General features: G+C 44.7%; 2 protein-coding genes across 5 annotated transcripts in view; one reads left to right on the top strand and one right to left on the bottom strand.

Moving 5' to 3' along the window:
• Nucleotides 1–25,095, top strand: part of JAKMIP1 (janus kinase and microtubule interacting protein 1) — a 327,688-nt gene that overhangs the window by 249,708 nt on the left and 52,885 nt on the right. The gene's annotated exons all lie outside the window — the stretch shown is intronic.
• The window catches only part of TSPAN9 (tetraspanin 9), a 134,550-nt gene that overhangs the window by 88,481 nt on the left and 20,974 nt on the right, over nt 1–25,095 (bottom strand). For 2 of the 4 annotated variants that reach the window (XM_082238583.1, XM_082238582.1), the window contains exon 2: nt 3,066–3,145. In XM_082238583.1, coding sequence (XP_082094709.1) covers nt 3,066–3,128 — 63 coding nt within the window. In that variant the 5' untranslated portion in view covers nt 3,129–3,145. Of the gene's footprint in view, nt 1–474; nt 569–3,065; nt 4,114–25,095 lie in introns of those variants that run through there. The other 2 variants (XM_082238581.1, XM_082238580.1) reach the window with 2 other exon arrangements.

The following is a 25,095-nucleotide window of genomic DNA, read 5'->3' as shown; positions in this document are numbered from 1 at the left end:
CCTCCTCCATGTGACATCCTTTTATATATTTGAACATGGCTATCATATCACCCCTTAACCTCCTCTTCTCCAGGCTAAACATGCCCAGATGGGGGAAGCCTTTGGTCCTCCAGATGTTACTGAACCACAACTCCTCTCAGTCCTAGCAGTAAACTGAATAATTTTTGAAGCCTCCCCACAGATGAGAATTTTGCACAAGGGAGTAAAGCAGGTGTAGCCAGCAGCTGCACTCCCCATCCCCTTCCTAGTCTGAATCAACCCAGGGAGAAAGTTATGTTTAGTTACATTAAGTCATGGGGATTGTGTGTTGTGCCAAAGCTTCACAGAAAAGGTGCAATTTGAGGTTGAATTTGAAGCAAGAGAGAGGTGCCACCATGCAGATGTTCTGGAAAGCAGTTCCAGGCATAAAGATGTAGATGTTCTGGAAAGCAGTTTCAGCAGAGCTGTTTGAGGGAGCAAGAGATCTTGGGGTACCTGGAAGTGATAGAAGTGGAGGATCGAAGGCATCACTATAGAAGTGGTGGAGCGCATAGACTTTGAGGTAAGCATGAGGAGTTTTTCATTGGATCTGAGAGTATACAAAAAAGTTTAGGAGAGGTATCAAATGATCAGAGTGCTGTGAAAGGTGGATAACATTTCTCTGCTGGACCTTCTATGCCAGATGGTCTTGCAACATTTCTAGTCCACATTTTTACTAGCTCTTGTGTCAACCTATTCATTACAGCAATCCTACAAGTCTTTGGACCGACTGAAATTGCATTGCCCCCTCTCCAACCAATAATAATAATAATAATAATAATAATAATAATAATAATAATAATAATAATATATTATTTATTAATTATACCCCGCCCATCTGGCTGAGTTTCCCCAGCCACTCTGGGCAGCTCCCAATCAGTGTTAAAAACAGCACAGCGTTACATATTAAAAACTTCCCTGAACAGGGCTGCCTTAAGATGTCTTCTGAATGTCAGGTAATTATTTATCTCTTTGACATCTGATAGGAACACCTACCATTTTGCCATGGAACGAAGGAATGCCAGAAGAATGCTATGACTCCCCGTGCTGCCTTCAGGCGGGAGAGGAGAACCACTGCAATCCATACGCTGGGCCACTGACCATCAGGTCAGGCTTTGCCCCTACTGCAACTCTGTTCCGGAATACAGCTCTGTACTCTCTTCCCTTGCAGTGAATGACAGTCATCCATTCATGTGGGAGAAACGAAAGGCCTACACTCATACAGGAGTGGGTGCTAAGCTGAAGGCCCAGAAGCATTGCAGCAGTAATGAACTAGGCAACCCAGAGATAAGCAAGTTTTGTTGCATGACAGCCTGCTTACTTTTCATAAGTTTCATGGGAGCGCAATAAGAGCTGTTGACCACTTAAGAACAGCAGCATAGCGTGGGTTGCCAGTGCCCGGGGTGGGAAAGCCACCGAAGCCACCAGAGCGTCCCCCCTCCCCGAGCCAAATGGGATTGCCTGCCCACCCACACAGTGCTCAGCCTCCCTCCATCCGGGCCTGTTCACCGTGGGCCTGGGCTGCTGTACATTTTGGTTGTAAAATTTAAACTGAGACTCACTTTCCCTCTTCAACGGGGAAAGTGGTTTAAGAGGAAACTTCAAACAATTTTACCAGCCATGAGCTCAGCCCCTCATCCCAGCTTGTGTGCATATAGATTTAATGTACCATAGCTATAAATACCTGAGTTTTAATTTAGATGCCTTTCAAGCAATTCATCTCATAGTGACTGTAATTTAACAAAATGCAATGGTCCACAAAGATAACACACTAGATAACACACACACCTTAGCAATACATGGAATTAGCAATGTAACTTCAAACAGACATGATTCAGGAATTTTAGGTTCAAAATTTTCCTATAAAATAAATCTAGAAGTGAGTGGGGTGAATTTCTGCTATTTATGGGGTAAAGCAAACACAAATAATGAAGGCGTTTGGATATAAGTGGTTAAGTATTTTACTTAGAGAGTTGTCTTTAAAGCAGATTCCTGTACCTGCCTCCAATCCATTAACTATTGAAATGCAATTATTCAGGAATACCTGCCCAGTTCTCACAGTGCATCTGGCCTTCAAAAGATAAACTGAGTCAATCACACAGAAAAACCAGCTGCCAAGAAACAAACTAGTTTAACTCAAACAATGCTAGTTTACTATAAAACTCAAAAAAAGGATAATAATGCAATGGGACCATTTTTGTATGCCTTGAATAATTGTTCCTCAAGCTCACACGCATGAGTTTACCATTAGAATGCTCATTATTCCTTTTCCTAATCATTCAAACCTGATAAACTTTGGTTTTGGTCAAGAAAACCAAGACAGATCATAAATTGTGAATTAGTTCTAGACAAAAATTATTTGCTGACTGGCATCAACAGCCTGATTTTCCAAGTGCACATGACATCATTTAGATCATAGTAGCTGCTAGGAGTTCTCAAATTTGCTTACTGAAGCATCGCTGCCATTCCTCACGCCTCCTGGCTTGCTAACCAAGGAAAATCAATTTTGGCCCCACAAAAAAGCAGGCCCCTCCAATTTGCCAATGTGAGTAACAGTAGCTCCAAAGTCCTTATTGTTTGTCATTTTCACTGACCATATTAAGAATCTTGGTTTTTTAAAAAGTGACGGTTAGAGACTAAATCTCATTCATACTAAAAAAAAACACCACTTTTTTCCTCTGTTAGGAAAGTGAGCCAGATTAATAGGAACGGCTTAGAAATACTTACAGCAGCTTGAGGTAATATTAAAACAGATGCCACCATGTCGGTATGAATAATTTGGCTAAGAGAAAGGTTCTGTTTTCTTTAATACAGCCTGCTCAACACACAGTTTACTGCAAATAAATCTTGTCAAAATGAAACCCAAAAGATATGAGAATTTTGCATTTTCCCCTCTAGCGTACGACATGGATTCAGCTCCATAAATATTCCATGCAGGTAAAAGGAAGGAGGGGGAAATCTTAACGTTCAAGCTTAAAATATACTGTGCTCACAATGCAGTAAGGAAATGGAGCTCTTAATTAAGAATATAAAAATGCAGTACTCACCCAAAATATTAAATTGAAAAGGAACATCATGTATTTCAAACAACACAAGCAGCCCCTCGCCATGCTGCACTTCTTAAATTCTAAAAGGAAAACAAATGATAGATCCAGATAAAAAACCACGTATTTGCTGCCTTTGGGTGCATTGTATTTGTCACTTTTGACACCAGTCCCAGCTGCAGCTGCAGTATGGCTCTGTGTGTTCGATCCCGTGGTACCATAGAAAGCTCCGGCAGTGAAGCCTCGGCCAAACTGCCTGCCTGAGGTAGAAGGTTTAGCAAAGTCTGAATCCTTGCTATCCAAAGATGGACTCCGGTGAATTGAGGAATCCTCACTACTTGATTTCTCCATGGTCTCTCTTTGCACAGTTGTCAGATTTAATGTCTAGCATCTCTCAGAATTCAGCACAGCACCTCGTGTCAAGTCCACCATTCATGTGAGGCTGACTTCTTTCAGCGCCACCTCCTCATTAAATCCAACGACCCAATGCAGACCTTTATTCCAATATTCTCTGCATTGCCTCCATTCCTTTATTCTCCACCCTTATGCCAGAGCAGGCTGTCCTATATGCATCAGTGGCTGAGATTTACACGCCAGAGTCTCTTGCAGCAGCATTTCTCAGGCTGTCTTGCCAAATCTGTTATGCACAACTTAACATTTTAATCAAGAGTACTGTGAAGTTCTCTTGTTCTCTCCCCCTGCCACACACACTCTCTCTCTCACACACACACAGAGTCAGTCCACAACCCTTGCTCTACAGGCAGCAAGCAGTCCTTGTAGCCATTCCCAAAGGTTCGTTGGTGGTTTCAGTGCATCTGGTAGGCATTCGGCATGAGCCGTCCTCTCTCTCTTAGCTCCTGCCTTCCCTTCCCTTCGCTGCTCTGCCTGCTGCTCTGGCAAACGCTTCTCCTCCTCTGCTCCCTCTCTTCATCTGCTTGCTGCTTGCTTTTCTCGGTCCTCAATTCCTGGGTCACCCTTCCTCACTCAGCACTGCACTGCTGTCGATGTGAGATCATCAGCAGCCGCAACCACTGGGCATTTCCCACAGAAGAAATCCCTGCTCTAACTATAACAAGTAATAAATCCTGCCCCATCCCAAAGCCCCTCCTATTCTGTTTCGCATCCAGCCAATGGCAGCAGGCTTCCAGCCCAGCACACGCTGAGCCGACCCCCTCCTCCATGACACAAGATCTTTAATAGGATTATCGTTACGCTTTTGACTATACAAGTGCAAAACAAGAAAATCATTTTTTTAAAGTCAAATACTCTATAGCTGTTTGTGAGATTGGAATGCAAGGCGGTGGGGGCAGGCAATGATATTCCTATAACGCAAGTAACAACTGTAAGAAGTTGGAACTGGATACTGTGGCATTTGCCCGCTCCACTTCCCAATTCAATTGATAGTAACTATATACTTTTGGATTTCTTGCAGCTTAAAAACAAGCATAATGGGAAGCAGTTTGTCTGTGCTGGGGAACTCACACAGTTCTCAGGTTGCCATTTGCGCTGCATGACATCACCCAATGGGACTGTGTTAACCATCAGTGATGGCTGGTAGCCCCTGGACCTGGTAAGGGGTTACAGCCAAGGAGGTTGTGGAGCCATGGCTAAGGACATGGCTGAGCCTTGACTCCCATGAACTCCAGCCAGTATCCTCAATTACGGAAGCCTTTGCTCAGCAATATTTGGAGAGCTGAAGGTTAGCCACACCTCTTTCAAAGTCTCATTGGTTTCAGTGGAATGAAGCGCATACCAATATTTCTCACTGAAATCTGTGAGCTTCAAATCCTATACTCGCTTATATGGATGGACGTCTCACTCTAAGAAGCTATGCACAGAGTTGCACAACATGACAGATCCCTGACCTGTGGAGCTTAAAACTCCAAAATGCAACGCAAGAAAAGACGACCAACATCCTCTATCCACTTACGTGGGAGTAAATCCCAATTAACTCAGTAGTGTTACTTCACAGTATAAATAACATTTCTAATCATACAGATTTTACATCCAATTATTATTTGTAATAAATACTATGAGCAAAATGGGATGTTGAGTTGGAAATATTTTTTATTATATGATGATCTGAAATTTCATCTTGAACCTATGTAACATGTTGGCAGCTTTATTTGATGTTTTTTTCTCCTAAAAGGCAAGCTGTATCAAGTATGAGATTGTATTCGGGTGAATTTAGTGACAGCATTTTGCTGGTTAGGGGTACTTTGTAAACATGATCTGGATTTCAATAAATAAAACACACACATACGCACAAAGTCTTTCCAGCATGCATTTTCCAACCATGGCCTGGTCACTGTGTCTCAGACTAATCTACCAGACTGAAGACCTGGAGGAGGCCTTCCCAGAGCACTCTGGACTTTAAGAAGGCCAATTCCAAAAAGCTTAAGGTGAAATCCCATAGTCAGAAATACTCAAAGAGAAGGGAGTCCAGGATGGAGGAGAGATTCTTAAATGTGAAATATTGAAGGCAGAAATGCAGACAATCCCAACAAGAAAGAAAAGTGAGAGGTTTCTAAAGAAATTGGGGTGGCTGCATAAGGAGTTTACAGATGAGCTGAGATGTAAGAAGGGCATGTATAATAAATGGGGAATCAAGAAGACTATGCGCAAGTAGCCAAGAGGTGCAACAGGGAGAAGGCCAGGTGGGCCAGAGCTCCGAATGAGCAGGTCCACGTTCTCTTTCTCACCCAGCAGCATTCCTCTGCCTTCTGCACCCAGGGGACCTACTACTTGCCTGGTCTGGCTCTTGCTTCTCTTTCTCCAGTCTTTGTGCAGGGAAAGGGGGCCTGTGACTGCAACCTAGGGCCACTTTCTTTTACATGTGAATGTTAAAAGCACCCAACAATCACCTGAGCACATACTGTTGAACTGCACTACTTCATACGGCATTATTATTATTATTAAATAAATTTCTATAGCACCCTTCATCCGAATATCACAGGTGAGTTTACAGTATAAAAGCACAAAAATACATCCCGGAATACCAAAGAATAAAAGGCCATATATTATTTAATCAGCCGAAGGCCTGGGAGAAGAGGAATGTTTCAATGACCAAGTAACATATTATTTTTTCATAGGTTTTAGCCCAATACGTTGTATACATTCCCTGTACTCATTTAAACATTTTACGCCAACTTTCAGCCAGAAGAAGAAAATACAAAGATCAATTTAAACACTAACATAATTAAGAAAGAGGAAAAATAAATGTTAATAAAGGTTTAAAACAGTTTATATTTTCAAAGTATGAAAAACAAGCAGGGACGTACTGGTCACCTCACTCATATTATCCAACAACATATGCAGCTGGTTCACATGATCATCACTGGATGAGTATAAAGATAAAGGTAAAGGGACCCTGACCATTAGGTCCAGTCGTGGCCGACTCTGGGGTTGCGATGCTCATCTCGCTTTACTGGCCGAGGGAGCCGGCGTACAGCTTCCGGGTCATGTGGCCGGCATGACTAAGCCGCTTCTGACAAACCAGAGCAGCGCACGGAAACACCGTTTACCTTCCTGCCGGAGTGGTACCTATTTATCTACTTGCACTTTGACGTGCTTTTGAACTGCTAGGTTGGCAGGAGTGGATGAGTATACTGCAGTATAAAGTGATGACTTGCAGGGGGTTGGACTAGATAACCTACAGGGTCCCTTCCAACTCTACAAATACATGATTCTATGTATTTAATGAGTTACCACAGCCATAACACAAACTGAACTTTTATATCCCCTCACGTACCCTTACACAATGCTTTTCAATGGGAGCTGCTTACACATTCCGCTGACAGTCATTGAGTGTTTAGCAAGCAATTAAACAGAATTCAAGTGATGTACATGCATGAATGAACCGGGCTACTTAAGTAATTGCTTGCAGGCATAATGCTGGGTGTTCATGTAATGTATGTAAGATTTAAAAGGTGATATGAATTCAATGTCGTTGTCATCATGATTGTAAGGCACCACTTCTTAAGCAGAGCCACAGTCTGGTGACACCTTGCAACAGAAGCAGCAAGTGAGTGAAGGAGTAAAGTTGGGGCTTAAGAGGATAGTATTTGGCACATCAACGGGATTTGCAGGGCCTGGTCTCTTGTATGAATGCAGTTAGACACCTCCTTCAGAGCGTTACATAGTGGGAGCAAGTCTTACAGCTCTTGCATTTACTTTGACCACCTGAAGAAAACTACAACATTTGCTTTGTAGCCTCCAATTCTGACAAAGCCTCTCTGCCTCCCAGAGGGGAGGTGTGAGCAGGAGCCATTCCCGTATCAGCAGGGGGACGTATTCGGGCCCCTGCGTCATGGCAGCCCTGCACCTCATTCTGCTTTCCGGAGTCATCAGATCACCTGCCCTTTAGGTCATATTTATGCTCTTGACCTTGCTATGGACTTTGGTTGGTTGCCCTGGTTACCCGGGAGCCTGGTAGGATTTTTTATCCATTTGGCAAATTGGCACCCGCCTCTTGGTTTTTCGCCTACCTCGTAGCAAATCGTCACAACGTTTCTGGTATTGGCGGTTAGGCATTGGAATATGTGTCGTGTGTTGATGGGCAGGGTGTGGCCATCACCTACCCCTCCCCTTGTTGGGTATTCCATTAAAGGAATCCGGTGGTCGTGGATCCTGTCCGATGCCCTGCTGGTGGCTAGGGCCACGGCACGACCCCCGGTGACACCAGGGGAAGCTTCCAGTTGTATTTGCATCAACAAGCTCCTCCCCCTGGTTGTTAACCTTCAAATGACCCCCCGCTGCGCAGGGGTAGGGTCATATATAGGTTGTTTGATCCAATGCCTAAGCCAATACCACTCACATGCTGTAACCAATAAAGTTGCGGTCTTCTTTAGCCCATTAACCTAAAATACATGTGTCCTTGTGTCTTATTTACCCCTACGCGGGTTGCGGGTCCTTGACTCACAACTTGAAAACACAAAGGCATTTTGCAGCCCGATACGTTTCTTCAAAAAAGAATTTAAATGGAGTGACCAGATGGGGAAAAAAGAGATAGAGGATAGGGCTCCTGTACCTTTAATAGCTGTGTAGAAGAGAGAATTTCAGCAGATGTACGTAGCTTGCAGGACAAACAGAATCTGCAGAAATTTCCTCTGAAGTAACTATGAAAGGTGCAGAAGTTCTCTCTGGTTTTTTTTGTTTCTTTTAAGTCTCTTGTTAAACTATCCAGACTGCTAATAGGATTGCTAAGGCTACTGCAGATCAAAGCATATTTACTTGGGAGTAAGTTCCATTGAACTCAGTGAGACTTCTGTCTGAATACGATTGCTCTGCATAGCCACACTTCTCCTTCTCACTCACTCGCACGGTGTTCAAAATTCCCTGGGTGCCATGCGCATTTTGTGTCCAATGTGAGTCCAATTGTGACCACGTGGAGATCTCTGGGTGCCCGGAAGTTGCTACTGTGCTGGCACAATCCGGATGGGGTTGGAAGTGGGCAAGTCAGCCAGTCAGAGGACAAGGTAACATGTTGAAACTCCTGTTCCAAATGGCCCACAGGCATGTACTACTGCTGCCCCATTCTGCTCCTTATAGGCTTTGAAGAAGAAGAGGTGGGAACAATAACTGCAGGCGCTCATTTTGAACTGGAGAGGAGGTGGAAGAGGGTTTAAAGAGAAGACAGGGTGAGGAGAGCAAGCCAAGTCAGCAGCAGGAGCAAGAAAACGGGGCATTTCCATGAAGAGTGGATAATAAGCCTGGAATAAAGGAGACACAGAGGAGATACGATAGCCCTCTTCAAGTATCTCAAGGCCCTGTCCCATGGAGAATGGAGCAAGCTTGTTTTCTCCTGCTCTGGGGGATAGGACTCAAACCAATGCCTTCAAGTTACAAGAAAATAGATTCTGACTCAACATCACAAAGAACTTTCTGGTGGTTAAGAGCCATTTGACAGTGGAACAGACTCCCTTCAGAGGTTGTGGGCTCTCCTTCATTTGAGGTTTTTAAGCAGAGATTGGATGGCCATCTGTCATGGATGCTTTAGTTGAGATTCCTGCATTCCAGGGGGTTAACTAGATGACTCTTGGGGTCTGTTCCAACTCTACAACTCTGTGACTTTTTTATATCTGTTTTAGATCAGAAGCACTTTAATATTGGGGGGGGGGGAGAGATACTAAAATGGCAGCAACCAAAACAACAGCAGGGTTGTGGTTTTTCTGTGTGTTTTTTTTAATCATAGTGTTAACTGAAAGGTTGATTTAAAGCAGGGGTGGGCAACGTAAGGCCCAGGGACCGGATCCAGCCCAATCGTCTTCTCAATCTGGCCCACCGACGGTCCGGGAATCAGTGTGTTTTTACATGAGTAGAATGTGTCCTTTTATTTAAAATGCATCTCTGGGTTGTTTGTGGGGCATAAGAATTTGTTCATTTCCCCCAAAAAATATAGTCCGGCCCACCACATGGTTTGAGGGACGGTGGACCGGCCCATGGCTGAAAAAGGTTGCTGACCCCTGATTTAAAGTACTAATTAAACAAACTGATTTATAAAATGGGATGATAACATGACACCCTCCAGAAAGCTAATAGCGTACAAGCTGAAGCCATGCTTTTTTAAAAAGATGGAAAAGCAGTACTAAGGGTAGCCCAGGAAAGCCCTGCTGCTCCACAGTCTTGTGAGAAAAGAAAGAACCACAGCGAAAACTCAGAAGGACCATGACTGGACAAAATGAAGACATAATAAATGCAAGTGAACAGAGCCTGATGCTGTCCACGCCACATCTGCATCCTAATTCTATACAAATTCAACCAAATATTTTGTGGACGCAACTTTCTCTGGGAAAAATCTGTCTCAGATTCTACTTCCCTGATACGAAACACTTGTCAGCAATCGTAGGAGAACCTCACAGGCAAATCCATCCCACCATAATAAACTCCTAAATAAAGTCCTGTACTTTCTAAGCCTTATAAAGCATGCTTAATACACAAAAGATTTTTGAGATGAATGTGATAGAAATACTGAAGCCACCCTGTGAAGTTGTTCTTTCCAAAGCAGAAAGCAAGTATTGAGGAAGAGGCAATGGCTTCCCCAAGTTTTTGGGACAAGTTTATTTATGGTTCATGCCATAAAAAGACAAGGTAAGTTCATATAAGATGATTCAGTAACACTCTTTTGCACTCTGTTCTCTCATGTGCAAATTACATTTTATTTTAAAAGCTAACTATGGTTAAGTGATATAGCTTCAGTGTTGGTTGGTTGGTTGGTTGGTTGGTTGGTTGGTTGGTTGGTTGATTGTTGGCCCAGACAAATATTGCATTTTCTTTTTCCCACTCTACTGCAATAATTTTTTATTAACATATTAAATAAAACACCTATTCAGATAACGAGGTGATTGTAGCCGTTTTGCTTCTCTTCTGGCTCTGCGGCGCCTGCAAGCTGTTTGGCTTAGTTTATGGTCTGAACCTGGGCTTGTAGTTTGCCCCACTCCAGACAAGCCATGAGCTATAACATAGGCTTGCCCTATGGTTTACTGCTCCTAGTTTGTCTTGAGGAGATAAAACCATACATGTGGGTTCTGACAACCCACTAAGGTAACCATGGATTAGTTCACGGCAACACAGCAAGAAGAAAACCAAAAGAGCAAAGCGGCTGCAGTCTCTGGGCGCCTGCAAGCTCAAGGCATTCACACTAAGCCATAATTAGGTTCACACATAATGCTAAGACAATCTCCAAGCCATTGGAGCATGCTTGAGCTTTCACACAGTTGCAGAGACTTTGGCTGTACACTGTTCTGAGAGCTGATTAAGAAAACTATCCGGGGTTTTATCCTCAAAAGTACCTGTTGCCAGATGACGCTGTTGCACCATTGGCCACTGCAGGGAAATTGTATTATTATTATTATTTGAATTTATATACCACCCTATACCCAGGGGTCTCAGGGCAGTTCACAGAATAAAATTGTACTGCACTACTGTAGGAGAAAGTATTGCAAAAGCATCCTGTATTTTGAGGAAATACTGTAGGTTAACTGGTTTGCACGATTCTTCCTCCCTGCATATTAGCATGCTCCAAAGGGGACTGTAAAGGGTTTTTTTGGTTTGCTTTGTTGTCTTGATTCGCTGTGTGCTCCAGGGATAGGTATCAGCAGGATGTGGAAAGATCCTTCTTGGGCCAGCTGAAGGCAGAATGCCTGCTGGAGGAGTGCAGCTGCAGGATTAATTAACTCTGCTGGCCCCTGTATCTTGCCTAGCTTAACAGGTGGGAGGAATTTAGAGATCAGGGCAGCCAGCATGTAGCCACTGAGGCTATATAAATCTCCCTGATGGGGCCTGACCTTCGAGCCTCAACATAGCCCTTCACTGGATGGGCATGGCATATTGGCCAGCTGGAGCCTCTCTGTCAGCGGTCCCTGGAGTTCTGGATAACAGAAGTATTTTATTTTGCTTATGCTAGATCATTCCGCTTAAAGACTGTTTCGCCGGTTTTTATTCTGTATTGACGCCTGCTGTTAATAAAAGTACTAAATCTCTCTCCATCAGTGTTACTTTTGCCACTGAATCCAAAAGTACAGCCGTACTTCAACTCCCAAACGCCTTGGGAGTCGAACGTTCCGGCTCCCAAACGATTGAAAACCGAAAGTGACTGTTTTCAAACGTTCTTATGGAAGCCAAACATCCGACGGGGCTTCCGCTGCTTCCGATTGGCTGCAGGAGCTTCACATGCAATGCAAGATCTTTCACTCTGCTAGGTGACTGTTCTACTAGCATCTACTACTGGTCTGGGGAAAGAGAGCTATCCACCATTCTGCCTGTGACTTGCTATGCTAGCCCAGGTCGGCTTCAGCCTATATTTGCTGCTTCCCAACTTGTGCCGTACGCTATGCACAGGAGGTTGGCGCTGCCCATGTGTGGTTGTGGCTCTCCTTGTTCTGTATTCTGGGCCCTCTGTTTGCCCTTCCAAAACTACAGAAAAGGTGGCAGAGAGACTGTAGTGTCACCCTTTCATCTCTTTAACTCAGGAGACCATGGCCAGGTTCTGAGGTGTGGAGTTTTGCCTGGAAAGAACATGAAGTCCTCTTCTCCAACCTTTCCAGAACATTTGCAACAGTTTGGAATGTGTCTTCCAGCTAAGATACAGCCACACAGCACATCTTCATGAGAGAGGGTCCAGTCTTGGTACCAGCAGTATCACTCAAAGGGGGGAATGATGGCACTATGAGTGTGACTGGTGCCTAGGAGAATGAAGCATAGCACAGTGATGGAAGGGAAAGCGTGAGAAACTCTATACTGCTGGGAACTTTGGGTGTTCCTTTAATGGAGGAAATGCTGATGAGAGGAGACAAAGGACTCCAAGAAGACTCACCTACAGTCAACCAACGGGAAGGGTTGAAGCAACACCAGTAGGTAGATAAAGGACCCCTGGACGGTTAAGTCCAGTGAAAGGCAGCTATGGGGTATGGTGCTCATCTCGCTTTCTGGTCAAGGGAGCCAATGTTTGTCCACAGACAGCTTTCCAGGTAATGCGGCCAGTGGGACTAAACCACTTCTGGCACAACAGAACACCATGACTGAAGCCAGAGAAGCGCACGGAAACACCGTTTACCTTCCTGCCACAGTGGTACCTATTTATCTACTTGCACTGGTGTGCTTTCAAACTGCTAGGTTGGCAGGAGCTGGGACAGAGCAACGGGAGCTCAACCCATCACATAGATTCGAACTGCCAACCTTCCGATTGGCAAGCCCAAGAGGCTCAGTGGTTTAAACCACAGTACCACCCGCATCCCACCACTATGAATAGAACATTATATAGTGGTACCTCAGTTTAAGAACAGTCCTGTTTACAAACGATTTGGTTTACGAACTCCACAAAACTGGAAGTAGTGTCCCAGTTTGTGAACTTTACCTTGGTCTAAGAATGGAATCTGAACAGTGGAAGGGCACCAGCGGCGGGAGGCCTCATTAGGGAAAGCGCGCTTTGGTTTAAGAACAGTTTCGGTTTAGGAACAGACTTCCAGAACGGATTAAGTTCGTAAACCGAGGTACCACTGTATATAGTATGATAGTACTGCAAAGACTCTGAGTTATCAGGGATGGTGGGAGTATATGGAAGGCAAGGGAGAAACAAGCCAAACTTTCCTTCCATGACTTACTTGTTTGACCCTTCTGTGTGTCAACTTGTAGTTTAGGTGTGGTTTGTTTGTTTAATTAAATGATGGTTTAATAAACTATGCTTTACCTTTGACCAAGTATTAAGGATTTTCTCTTGTTTGCAGCCAATCACCTATAACAAAGCTGTCCTCGACATTTTTGCTTTTTACATTTTGTTGCATAAATGTGGATTTCAGATACCTTTCATGTCAGCAATCTTCAAGGGTGGGTTTTTCCCCATTTTCCTTTTTTTAACTTAAGGAATATGAACACTTGCTCTGAAGCCCATATTTGGATATAAGGGAGTTTTGGGAGATCCAGAGCATTTGAAATCTAGGCAGGGTACCTAAATATAGATTTTTGGCCTCTGTTCTTGGGGTGAGAGGGAAGAGCTTGCCCAAAGCAGCTTAATAATGTTCAAACAACTTCATGGTACATTTCAGATAATCGCTCTAAGCAATTTATTTTACTTTTATAAAACTTATCTTTACTGAGTTTGACCTTGCTAACTACAGTAAATATAATTTGGAATTCTGCACAGTGATTTTCCCTCAAACATACCCAAGCTTTGTTACCCTAAGTTGCACATCTTTAATCTTTAGTAAAACCCCATCATTATTATTGGGAGTGGAGGCTAAGGATAAGGAGGAAAGAATTGGTTTGTAAGGACTCATTTAGGGTGCTTTGCATTCTGTTCACAGAAATGAACAGGGGTGGCTAGTAGCCCCTGGACCTGGTGGGGTGTGTGTGTCTGTGACAAAGGTGGGCTTGTAGGTAGAATAAGAAGAAGAGTTTGGATTTGATATCCTGCTTTATCACTACCCTACGGAGTCTCAAAGCAGCTAACATTCTCCTTTCCCTTCCTCCCCCACAACAAACACTCTGTGAGGTGAGTGGGGCTGAGAGACTTCAGAGAAGTGTGACTGGCCCAAGGTCACTCAGCAACTGCATGTGGAGGAGCGGAGACACGAACCCGGTTCACCAGATACGAAACTACCGCTTTTAACCACTATACCACACTGGCTCTTGGTAGGCCAAGGAGGTCACGTGAGCTGGACCAAGTTGTTCTGGTTTCCTTTCCATCCTTGCAAAGGTGTGGAGACAAAAGCACTACAGGTGTACAAGTACTTGAAAAGTGTCTAACCTTGGTCTAGAAGGGGTGCCTGCTGTCACAATTTCTAGCGTGGGCTAATGTCGCAATAACCCTACATCATGCAGTAGTAAGTCCCTGGTGGGGGTGGAAGCATTCCTGCTTAGCACTGGGTCCCTAATTTGTGCAACTAACTGGTTGTTGGGTGCTTTGGGGAAGCCCCAGCCTTTTAATCAAGCCCTAACCTTACCTGAATTTTAACATATTTTAAAATAAACAGTACAAATGCATGGATCAATGTCCCTAAGAGAAATGTGATTATGCTGAAATAAAGTGCAGAAACAGTACTGGTGTCACTTAGAGACTCTTATTGTTGTGTTTGAGACTGGGAGATTGAAAAGAAAATGTGTTAGCCAAGTGGTGCAATATGATATTCATTAGTATGAAATCCTCTTTTTAAAAAGAGAAACTTCTGCGGCATGGTAAATGCAATAATACTGGGTTGCAAAGAAACAAATCATTAGGGTGCTGCTACAGCCAAATGTCAATTCCCATGGCCATTACAACATCTCACATGGACCCGATGCTGAACAGCAATGTGTGAATACCTAGTGAAGTGTGACATGGACAGGGCTTTGCTTTGGAGGTGTCTTGTCAATGGTTTTTCACATGTCACAAGTCATTTGCCAAAAAACCTTTTCTCCACAGTGTCCAACAAACTTTACCATAAGTTTGACACTTGCCCATGAAACAATAGCTCTTTATGTATATTGCTGTAGAATGGAAGGGGAAATGGATTCATACTTTCCAGAAAACACTTACCCAAGTTGCAGATAAATTATTGAGGTTGCAAAGCTGTTACATGGGTTCCAGCTTTTAAAATGCAATAACAAGAAAGCATTTAAACTAACAGGGACAGACTTCTAGAATATTTTTGTAGGGAACATCAGGGCACTTAAATAGTTCCATATTAACTGGAGTTAAGCATTAGTTCAAACACAAAATATGATGTAAAGAGGTTTACAGATGTTTGCATTGGTCACTGGAAGTGCCAGCTCCTGCGGGCCAAGCCCTTTTTGCCGCCGCCCCCATATTTTGGGGGCGGTGACTGGGCCCCCAAATGTTCAAAAAGCACAGAGGCAAAGTACAGAGTCAAGTGCGGTGCAGCCCCAGTGACGGGCTCCTCCTCTTCCTGCAGAGGGGAAGGAGGTTTGACGCAGCCTCTGGCTCCCCCCAATGTGCTGATGCTATGCATGCTACATCAGGGATGCACGGCGTCATGTGGTGACGTTGCCCCTCCCCCCATCGCCACCTGTTAGTCACTATGGAATTACCCAAAGAGCACTGGAGTGCTCCTTCACACAAGGTCTTTCAGCAGAAATTGCTGGATTTGAAAATTCTGACTTACACTGAGTTAACTCTGCGCTCTTGGGTTGGTGGGAGCCCTTATACTCACCCTTGTCATACTTGTTAGAGGGGGTGTTGCTGGCCTGATGGTGCCCCAACCACTTGAAAACTACGGAGGGTCTTGGCAGAGCACTGAAGGATTTTTCTGACTGTTACACCAGACTGTGCTGTGCTAGGTGCTGTGTGATTTTTGAATGCGTCTTTTTACATCTTATATATTGCATTTTGTTGAATTCAAAATGCAATAAAACAGAATGCAAGATGTGGAGCAATCTCCCACGTTTACAACAAACCCACAGGTATGGCAGGAACCACCTGAAGAAAGATTGAACCACAGCTTGGAACCCCTGCTGTGGTTTGGATAAGGACATTAAGGAGTACTGATGGCCTGGGCCAAAAACAGACCAGAGTCTTATCAGGACCACCAGTCACACCTACTGGGAAATTCACTAGGAGCATTAGGAAACCTTCCAGATCCATGATGAGCCTCCAAGAGCCTGAATCTTGGGATGTGGATTCCCATGAGACTTGTAATCTGGTGGAGATTCAGAGCAGTACTTTATCATAGTAACATGTATTGGGAGGAACTATGTTGGTCAGCAAAGTATAGTTATATAAATCCTTCCAATGGACAGCATTAAGTAGCCTCAGAGCTGCTGAGCATTTCTACAGAGCATTCAGGTTCCATCAGTGCCCACATGAAGTGGACATTTAATTGGCTACACTTCCTAGCATATTCACTTGACGTTTACAAAGCTATTCCAATGCATTGTTTTTAGAAGACAAAATCATTCTTTGACTTGGGTATAGTATATAAAAAATTAGGAGCAGGAATTTTACACTCACTCTTCATTTTGCTTTGCTTTCTCTAGCCTCCCAGAAACCATTATTGTTGAACTTAAGTAAAATGCTCCCAGCCTGACTAGCAGCTGCTCTCAGTGCCTCTGTTGTGATCCATCACTTGTGACACTTCCCATTGTCTTGGTCTCTTCCTCTTTTTTTTAAAAAAGAAGCAAAGCTCTCTTGAACAAAGACAGCTCTAATATTCAGTCATTCATGTTATTAAATTGTGCATCGTAGTCAGCACCCTATAATCCATCTAATATATAGGCACTTGGTTAAAAATAAAAGTCATTAATTTATTCTGTGCTACGGCACCATAATAATTCAGGTGCTACTTGGATATTCTGCATGATAATATGACTTAGAAATACTGCAGGTTTCCAGCCCTTGCTTATATTGTAGTCTAAATGCCTGTATATTTTCTAAATTTATTTCACACCAATAGACTATCAGAAGTGTCCTAAGTATTCCCAACAGCAAAGTCCAAAGCAAAACATCATTATTTTAAATTACTATACAGACAGCAGAAACACAGCCAAATACTCTTCAAGCAACCAACACATATTAATTATCATGATGCACCAATAATGCTGCAAAATAAGCCATGTACAGAAGCAGCCAATTTGTGTATGGAAACAGGGAAATGCTTCCATGACAGCATCCCATTCAACAACAGCCACCACAGCCAGAGCGCTTTGGTGCTTACAGTGTTGGACTATGACCTGGAAAACCAAGGTTCACATCCCAACTACTTACCCTCCAACACACCTCAGATGAAAATAGGGACATTCTATTTTCCATCAGTGTCCGTTCACCCCATGCCCCCTCCCTATATACGCACAATGCCAGTGGGATATGGGGAAAGCACAGGGCTGGCTGAGCTGCCCCAGTGGGACTTGCTTTTAAGCAAACCATAAGCTCCACCAAGTTCAAATACAAGTTCAAGTCTGCAATCTTATACACATGCTGTCCCATTCAAGAGAGTGAGAATTTAAACCCCATAGGTTTCCAGTTTTCTCAGTAGTGATGTATGGAAGTGAGAGCTGGACCATAAAGGCGGCTGATCGCCGAAGAATTGATGCTTTTGAATGATGATGGTGCTGGAGGAGACTCTTGAGAGTCCCTTGGACTGCAAGAAGACCAAACCTATCCATTCTGAAGGAAATCAGCCCTGAGTGCTCACTGGAAGGACAGATCCTGAAGCTGAGGCTCCAATACTTTGGCCACCTCATGAGAAGAGAAGACTCCCTGGAAAAGACCCTGATGTTGGGAAAGATTGAGGGCACAAGGAGAAGGGGACGACAGAGGACGAGATGGTTGGACAGTGTTCTCGAAGCTACCAACATGAGTTTGACCAAACTGCAGGAGGCCGTGGGTGACAGGAGTGCCTGGTGTGCTCTGGTCCATGGGGTCATGAAGAGTCGGACATGACTAAACAACTAAACAACAACAACAGGCTTCCAAAGTATAGTACTCAAAATGCTGTTTTTGACCTGCTGAATTTCTGCCTGTCACACATGTGTTAATGCAGTGTTTCCCAACCTTTTTTGGGCAAAGGCACACTTGTTTCATGAAAAAAATCTCGAGGCACACCACCATGCCAGATGGGGAAAGGTCACTTTTTACTTATGTAAAAAAAAAAATAGTAACAGCATAGAAGGTAATGGTTAGGCTAGCATCCCTCTTCCAAATATGCTAGGTTTTTATTTGCAGGGACTGTTCTACATGGGAAAGCATTCAGCACTGTCATTCTCCCATCTGCCATCTGAATTGGTACTATTCTGGGTCAACTTACTCTGCTGCATGTGTAGATGAAAATGGCACCAAGTGTGGGGGAGGGGGCAGAACAGGTTTCAGATACAGGATATTAAGCATACACGTACTTCAGATTGAACTGGTTGCTTGCTTTGCAAGTTTTCATTTCCCAAATGACTGCCTTGGCAAGCGCAATACCTACCAGGCTCAACGCCGGTCTCGCGCTGCCGCTTCCCGCGCTCTCAAGGACCCGGGAGGAGGAAGGCATGAAGGGAATCCCGAAGGCGCAAAAACCTCGCGCATGCGCAGGCCTTCCGCCTGCGACAGCCCAGTAGGCCGGCCGAAGCGAGCGGCGATGGGATGTGGGAGGGAGGGAGCTCGCCGCCCTGCGTGTGCCTATGTGGGGCACGTTACAGCCCCGTGACGTCAGCGCCACGCAGGCAGCCAGGCAGGCAGACGGCGAGAGCCCCGAGCTGGGCAGCCTCTCCTCGCCACCGCTGCCCCGCCTCTCGCCGCCCGACTCGCCCGCCTCCCTCCCACGGCACACCAGGCAACGTCTCGCGGTACACTAGTGTGCCGCGGAACACCAGTTGGGAAACACTGGTTAATGGGACACTAACACTAAAAAGAAAAGTCTATATGCTCAAGGTACCCTCTGCACTGGCTAGGGTGCGCGAGGGAGCTGCAGAGACAGCTTCCTCGTGTGATGACCCAATACCACCAACTGCAGCTCCACTCCTGGGTTAAGCAAGCCTGACCTGGGGATGGAGAAAGGTTGTGACACGTGAAGCGCCTGGCCACGGCAGAACCTGCCTCCTTGGGGGAGCACCCCACACCCCATTATATTACGCTTCGCCACTGACACACTAGAATGGGATTAATATAGGCAACACGCCTACAGCTCAGGTACAACTGAACTCAGTCGGACAACACACACACACAAAAGCTCCAGAGTCTGTTGCAGTGTCTTCAAGTTCAAAGACTTGCAGTGCTTTAAAAGCCTAGCACAAACACATATTTGCAACCTCAAAAGGGGTTAATTAAAAAGCTTCACATACATATTCACAACACCAGCCCAATGCAGTATATGTAACTGCCAATCTGTTAAAGACCTCCCGAAACTCCAGCCTCCAGGCTGGACAGCTTTTAACAGGCTGCGCTGCAAATGGCAAAGAATTCTTGGAGAACTCAGTAGGTTGTGTGGACTCTCCTTCATTGGAGGTTTGTGAGCACAGGTTGGATGGCCATCTGCCATGTTGAGATTCCTGTGTTGAAAGCAGATGGACTAGATGACCACTGAGGTCCCTTCCAACTCTACAGTTCTATGAATCTATGATTTTATGAACATCATGCATAGCTTGAATAGTACACATGGGGCACCTTCCTACCTTCCAGTTGTGGCACAGATTGTATTAATTTGTGATTGCAGGATATTATGAATGTTGAAAGGAGGCATGCAATAGCTGGATGGGTGGAATGAGAAGTGTGTGTCTATGTGTGGTTGCATGAGAGAAAAGTTGTGTTAGATGTTGGTCAAATCTTGTTTTAGTGCTAAGCAGTTCTTGCCAACCAATTATGTGTGAAGTGAAAGGTCTAACCACAAACTATATGATGCCCAGACAATTCTGCTATCACTCCATAGTTCTATCCATCCATTTATTTTATGTCCATATTAATGTTATGGTACCCTATCTGCATACTGTGAACTTCTATCCCCCAAAATTGGCAGGGAAGCATATCCCAGTCCTGCTGTATGCAGATGATACAGCAATTCTTTCAAGAACACCCACAGGCCTTAGAAGGGCTATGAAAGCACTAGCAATATATTGTGAGGGCAAATTAGAACTTCACAACCAGAAAACTAAAATCACTGGGATCCAGGTGCCTTGCTCTTGATGCCACTCCGGCAGCTTGCGAGAGGAGAGGTGGTGCAGGTAACAGGCCAGCATGGATCAGGTCCCCATCAGGTCCTATACAGTTGCCAACTTTGGGCTGGCTCCTGAGGCACAGACCTAGCTGATCTTGGCACAGCAATCTCCAGAGGATACCATGTTTCATATTGGCCTCTTACCCAGACAGAAAAAAATGGGAGAAAGAATGGTCAGGTAAAAAAGGTGTACACTGTAAGGAGAGGCAGGTGGGTGTTCACTTGTTGATTTGAAACTGCCATGAAAATGCAAGTCCTTTCTCTGATCACTCTGATCGTGTGATGCCCTTCCTTAAATCTCTACATACCCTTCCTATCCTTAGCCAGATCCAGCACAAGTCCAATGTCCTTACCTACAAGGGACCCCTTGGCCTCGCCCCCTCCATATCATCTCTCCCTCCTTGAACTTCAAGGAACTTTCCTGCCCATGTTCTTTGTTCCTTGAGCTCCACTGCCCTTCACCATGCAAAGGTCACCTGCTTCCTTAGACCCCCTGGCTCCCCATTATGCTTGAAACTGCCTCCAAGAACACCTCTCTTGCTTCTTTCAAATCTGTTCTCAAAGCCCACTTTTTCCAAGAAGGCTTTAGCCCAGCCCCTAAGTTCCCATGTCCTACTGGAATTTAAGCGTAAATACTGAAATAAATGCCTGGTCCTATTCCTCCCTCCACTTCCTTCCTATTTTTCTGCTCCCCATGTGTTAAATTTTAGGTAGGCTTCTTGGGTTGAAGATCTGTCCTCTTGAATTCGGTAAAGCAGGGGTAGCCAACAGGATGTCCTCCTGATGCTTCTGGACTACAACTCCCAACAGTTCTTGCAGTATGGCCAATGGTCAGAGATGACGGGAACTGCAGTCTAACATCTGGGAGCACCAGATTGGCTACCTCTGCCATAATGCACTGAGATAGCAGCATATAATCAATAAACTCTCTCCTACTGAAAGATGACCAACAAGCTAAAAGCAGTTGAGATTATTATTAAAAACACTCAAGCTGTGTGATTAATTAAAAATGGTGAACAAAACAAAATCCACATTTCAGTTTCCTCATGTAAGTGAAAATGGCCAAACAGCAGTTTATTGTTATGCTTAGAGGTTTGTGCTCTCTCTCTCCCCCCCTCTCTTTTACACACACACACACACACACACACACACACACACACACACACGAGGAAGCCTCAGGGTGACAGAAAACCTAGAGGAGTTTGACATTTTAGCCAGCAAGTGATTTAGACTTTCTTTTCCTGTGAGAAAAGAATGGGAAGAATGCAGCTTACTCGGTGAGAAAACTGCTAATCAAATCTAGACATCACACATAGCGGTACTGCGAGAGGTCTGGGGAGGGGAAAGGAATCTAAACTTTAGCTGGTAATTCAGAAAAAAATTTCCTTAGAAATCTGAGCCAGCAGCTGGAAAGATGTGACACACTAATAGAACCTTCCCAAATTACACACTCCCTGAGAACAAGGAATGACTATGGCCACTAATGTGAAATATCCTACTTCACTAAAGCAGACTTTAGAATGGAAACAGAGCTGAAGCCAAAAATGCTGTATGGACACAGCGGAGGTAAGAAAACTCCTACTTACTTGTTCAGATAAAACAAGGTGACCTGTAGCCACCTGAACTGTTAGGGGATTGTAGTTTTAAACATTGATATGCTGCCTTTCAGGATACAAAGCTTTCCAAGGCAGTTTGCAAGGAAAATCAAAAGACAATAATAAAATCACAATAAGGTAATATTTAAACCTAGCCCATCTCTTTATCAAATGATGAAACCAAGACAGCCTTTTCCAAACACTTGCAGCACTGGGCCAGGTCAGCTGTGGCCTGTCCTATAGCATAAAGGGTAAAGGTACCCCTGCCCGAACGGGCCAGTCTTGACAGACTCTGGGGTTTGTGCGCCCATCTCACATCTATAGGCCGGGGGCCAGCGCTGTCTGGAGACACTTCCGGGTCACGTGGCCAGCGTGACAAAGCTGCATCTGGCAAGCCAGCGCAGCACACGGAACGCCGTTTACCTTCCCGCTGGTAAGCGGTACCTATTTATCTACTTGCACCCGGAGGTGCTTTCGAACTGCTAGGTTGGCAGGCGCTGGGACCGAGCAGCGGGAGCGCACCCCGCCGCGGGGATTCGAACCGCCGACCTTACGATCGGCAAGCCCTAGGCGCTGAGGCTTTTACCCACAGCGCCACCCGCGTCCTATAGCATACTTAGGATTAATGACACATCCAGCCCTCGGTTTTGGAAATTGGGAAAACCTGCAGTACCAACAATATCTAAAGTGGTACTTAATGTGGTTCTACACAAAATACTCCCAACAAAATAATGCAGAATTATTAAATGGATTTGCCAACTGGAATTTGTAAACAAAGATAATTTACAAATGAAAGACTTAATGGTTCAATCCGAACAAGTTTTTCTACTTCTATAAAGATCCCACACCAGACCACTTAGGTTCCACTACTTGCCAATGATTTGACTGCTAACGTTTGAGAAGAGGTTGGAGAATACAGGGGTGAGATAGCCACTGACAATGATCAGCCTATAGCTTGGTCTATAGGGACGCAGGTGGCGCTGTGGGTTAAACCACAGAGCCTAGGGCTTGCCGATCAGAAGGTCACGGTTCGAATCCCTGCAATGGGGTGAGCTCCCGTTGCTCAGTCCCTGTTCCTGCCAACCTAGCAGTTCAAAAGCATGTCAAAGTGCAAGTAGATAAATCGGTACCACTCCGGCGGGAAGGTAAACGGTGTTTCCGTGCGCTGCTCTGGTTCGCCAGAAGCGGCTTAGTCATGCTGGCCACATGACCCAGAAGCTGCACGCCGACTCCCTCAGCCAGTAAAGTGAGATGAGCGCCACTACTCCAGAGTCATCCACAACTGGACCCAACGGTCAGGGGTCCCTTTACCTTTAGAGTGGTACCTCGGGTTAAGAATTTAATTCGTTCCAGAGGTCTGTTCTTAAACTGAAAGTGTTCTTAACCTGGAGCACCACTTTAGCTAATGGGGCCACCCGCTGCCGCCACACCGCCACCACACAATTTCTGTTCTCATCCTGAAGCAAAGTTCTTAACCCGAGGTACTATTTCTGGGTTAGTGGAGTCTGTAACCTGAAGCGTCTGTAACCCAAGGTACCACTGTATAGTTTGGTCAGACATAAAGCAGGCACAGCCTAAGTACAGCAGCATTAGAAGAGAGAGGAGAGGTTCAAAATTGTTTAAGGGAGGGGAGGGAATTATTGTCAAGCAGTCAGCAAATCACACCATCTGCATGTCTGCATTTTACACACATGTCTCAGTGAGGATCCAGCTTCCTGACATCCAGAGAAAGAAGCACCTCTGTTGGTATAGGTCACCTAGCAATAATGCACATGCAACATTCCCTCCAGAGCAGAATGGGCTCCACCGGCACTAATGGGAAATGTGGTGTTTGAAGAGGTGATGAAATAGCAACAGCTGCAGGGGGGAGGGATAGCTGGAGCCATTGTAACAGCTGGAGCTAAAGCAAAGGGGGGCTTCACAAAAGTTCCCATGACCAAAATGCTTCGGCACTTCCCATCGCCCCCCCACCCCCGCCACTTCAAGTATCTGTGGGGGTGGTTTTATATTTTCTTGGAAGCTGCCCAGAGAGGCTGGGGCAACCTAGCCAGATGGGCAGAGCACAAATAATAAAAAGTACTATTACTATTGTTATTATTTTTTATATCTGGGCTGTAGATGGGCTGATGAGCCAAGGATCAGTACACATCCTAGTTTAAGTCAGAACACACAGAGTATTCTAGAACTGACTGATTTATTAGGGTGTACAAAGAACGAACCAAGGTTTGGTAGATAATTTATTCCAGACAAAACTGCCTTGAAAAGAAAACAGGACTTGAAACTAGGGGGCAAGTTTGTCAGAAGCACATGCTTGGAATGTGGGTACAACATGCTAAAAAAAAAAACCTCAAAAATTTCTGGCGGCAAATTCATTTTATACTCCCTTGTTACTCCTGATTCCTGGAATTCCTTCAAACAGTGTATTCAATGAAACCCTTAATACTCATCCTCAGGCAAAAGAAAGCTGATGTGCATGCTTTTGACTCATCCGTTGCTCCTATCCTTTCTTCTCCTCCTATTGTCTCCACACAACAAGGACACATGTCTGTCTATCTTTTTTGCTTCTAGAAAATGCTATAGTGTAGCATTCTTGAAACGAAGAATGTGAGGATGTGATCAAGTACATGGATGGAAGACTGCTGGGAGTCCCATATAAATGACCACAACATCAGGTGACCAAACTTTAAAGAAAAATTCCAGGAGTGCAGCTAAAGGAAGATCCCTGCCAAATGCAGAGAGTTTGCAACCACCATCAATCAGCTGACCAGTACTAGCTGCGAACCCCACTTTTGGCAGGGACTGGCTCCACTATGAAGCTTGAGGGGAACAAATCCCAGTGGGGTTGCATTTGGTGCCAAAATTGAAAATCACTGAATACAAGCCCTGCTTGCCAAGGAACTATCAGGAGGACATTATAAGGTTCACAATTGCTCCTCTGCAGCCGCATCTTTCCCTGCACAGCACTTGATGTCACATATTGTTGCCACGTGTGGGGCAGGTTGGCATGGCTTGGGGAAAACAGCCTTGTGGGTTAAATTGGGTTCCCTGTTAGACCTAAATAAGCCCACCGGCTGAAGGTTCTTCACTGCTGGAATAAACTGATGGGTTTCACAATGGAAAGATGTAAGGAGCAGCCTTCTCCAAGAATCTGGATTGAGACTAGTGATTAACTTGTTCATAAATGACCCAGAGTTAGGAGTGAGCAGTGAGACCACCAACTTTGTTGATGACACCCAACCTTCAGGGTGGTAAAAACAAAAAGGGATTGCAAGGGAACAAAACAGGGGAAATGACATTAAAATGGCAAATGTAGTTTGA

This window comes from Podarcis vaucheri (genome assembly GCF_965113315.1).
Source record: "Podarcis vaucheri genome assembly, chromosome: 9".
Classification (NCBI taxonomy): domain Eukaryota; kingdom Metazoa; phylum Chordata; class Lepidosauria; order Squamata; family Lacertidae; genus Podarcis; species Podarcis vaucheri.
This window is presented reverse-complemented; position numbering and strand designations above follow the sequence as displayed.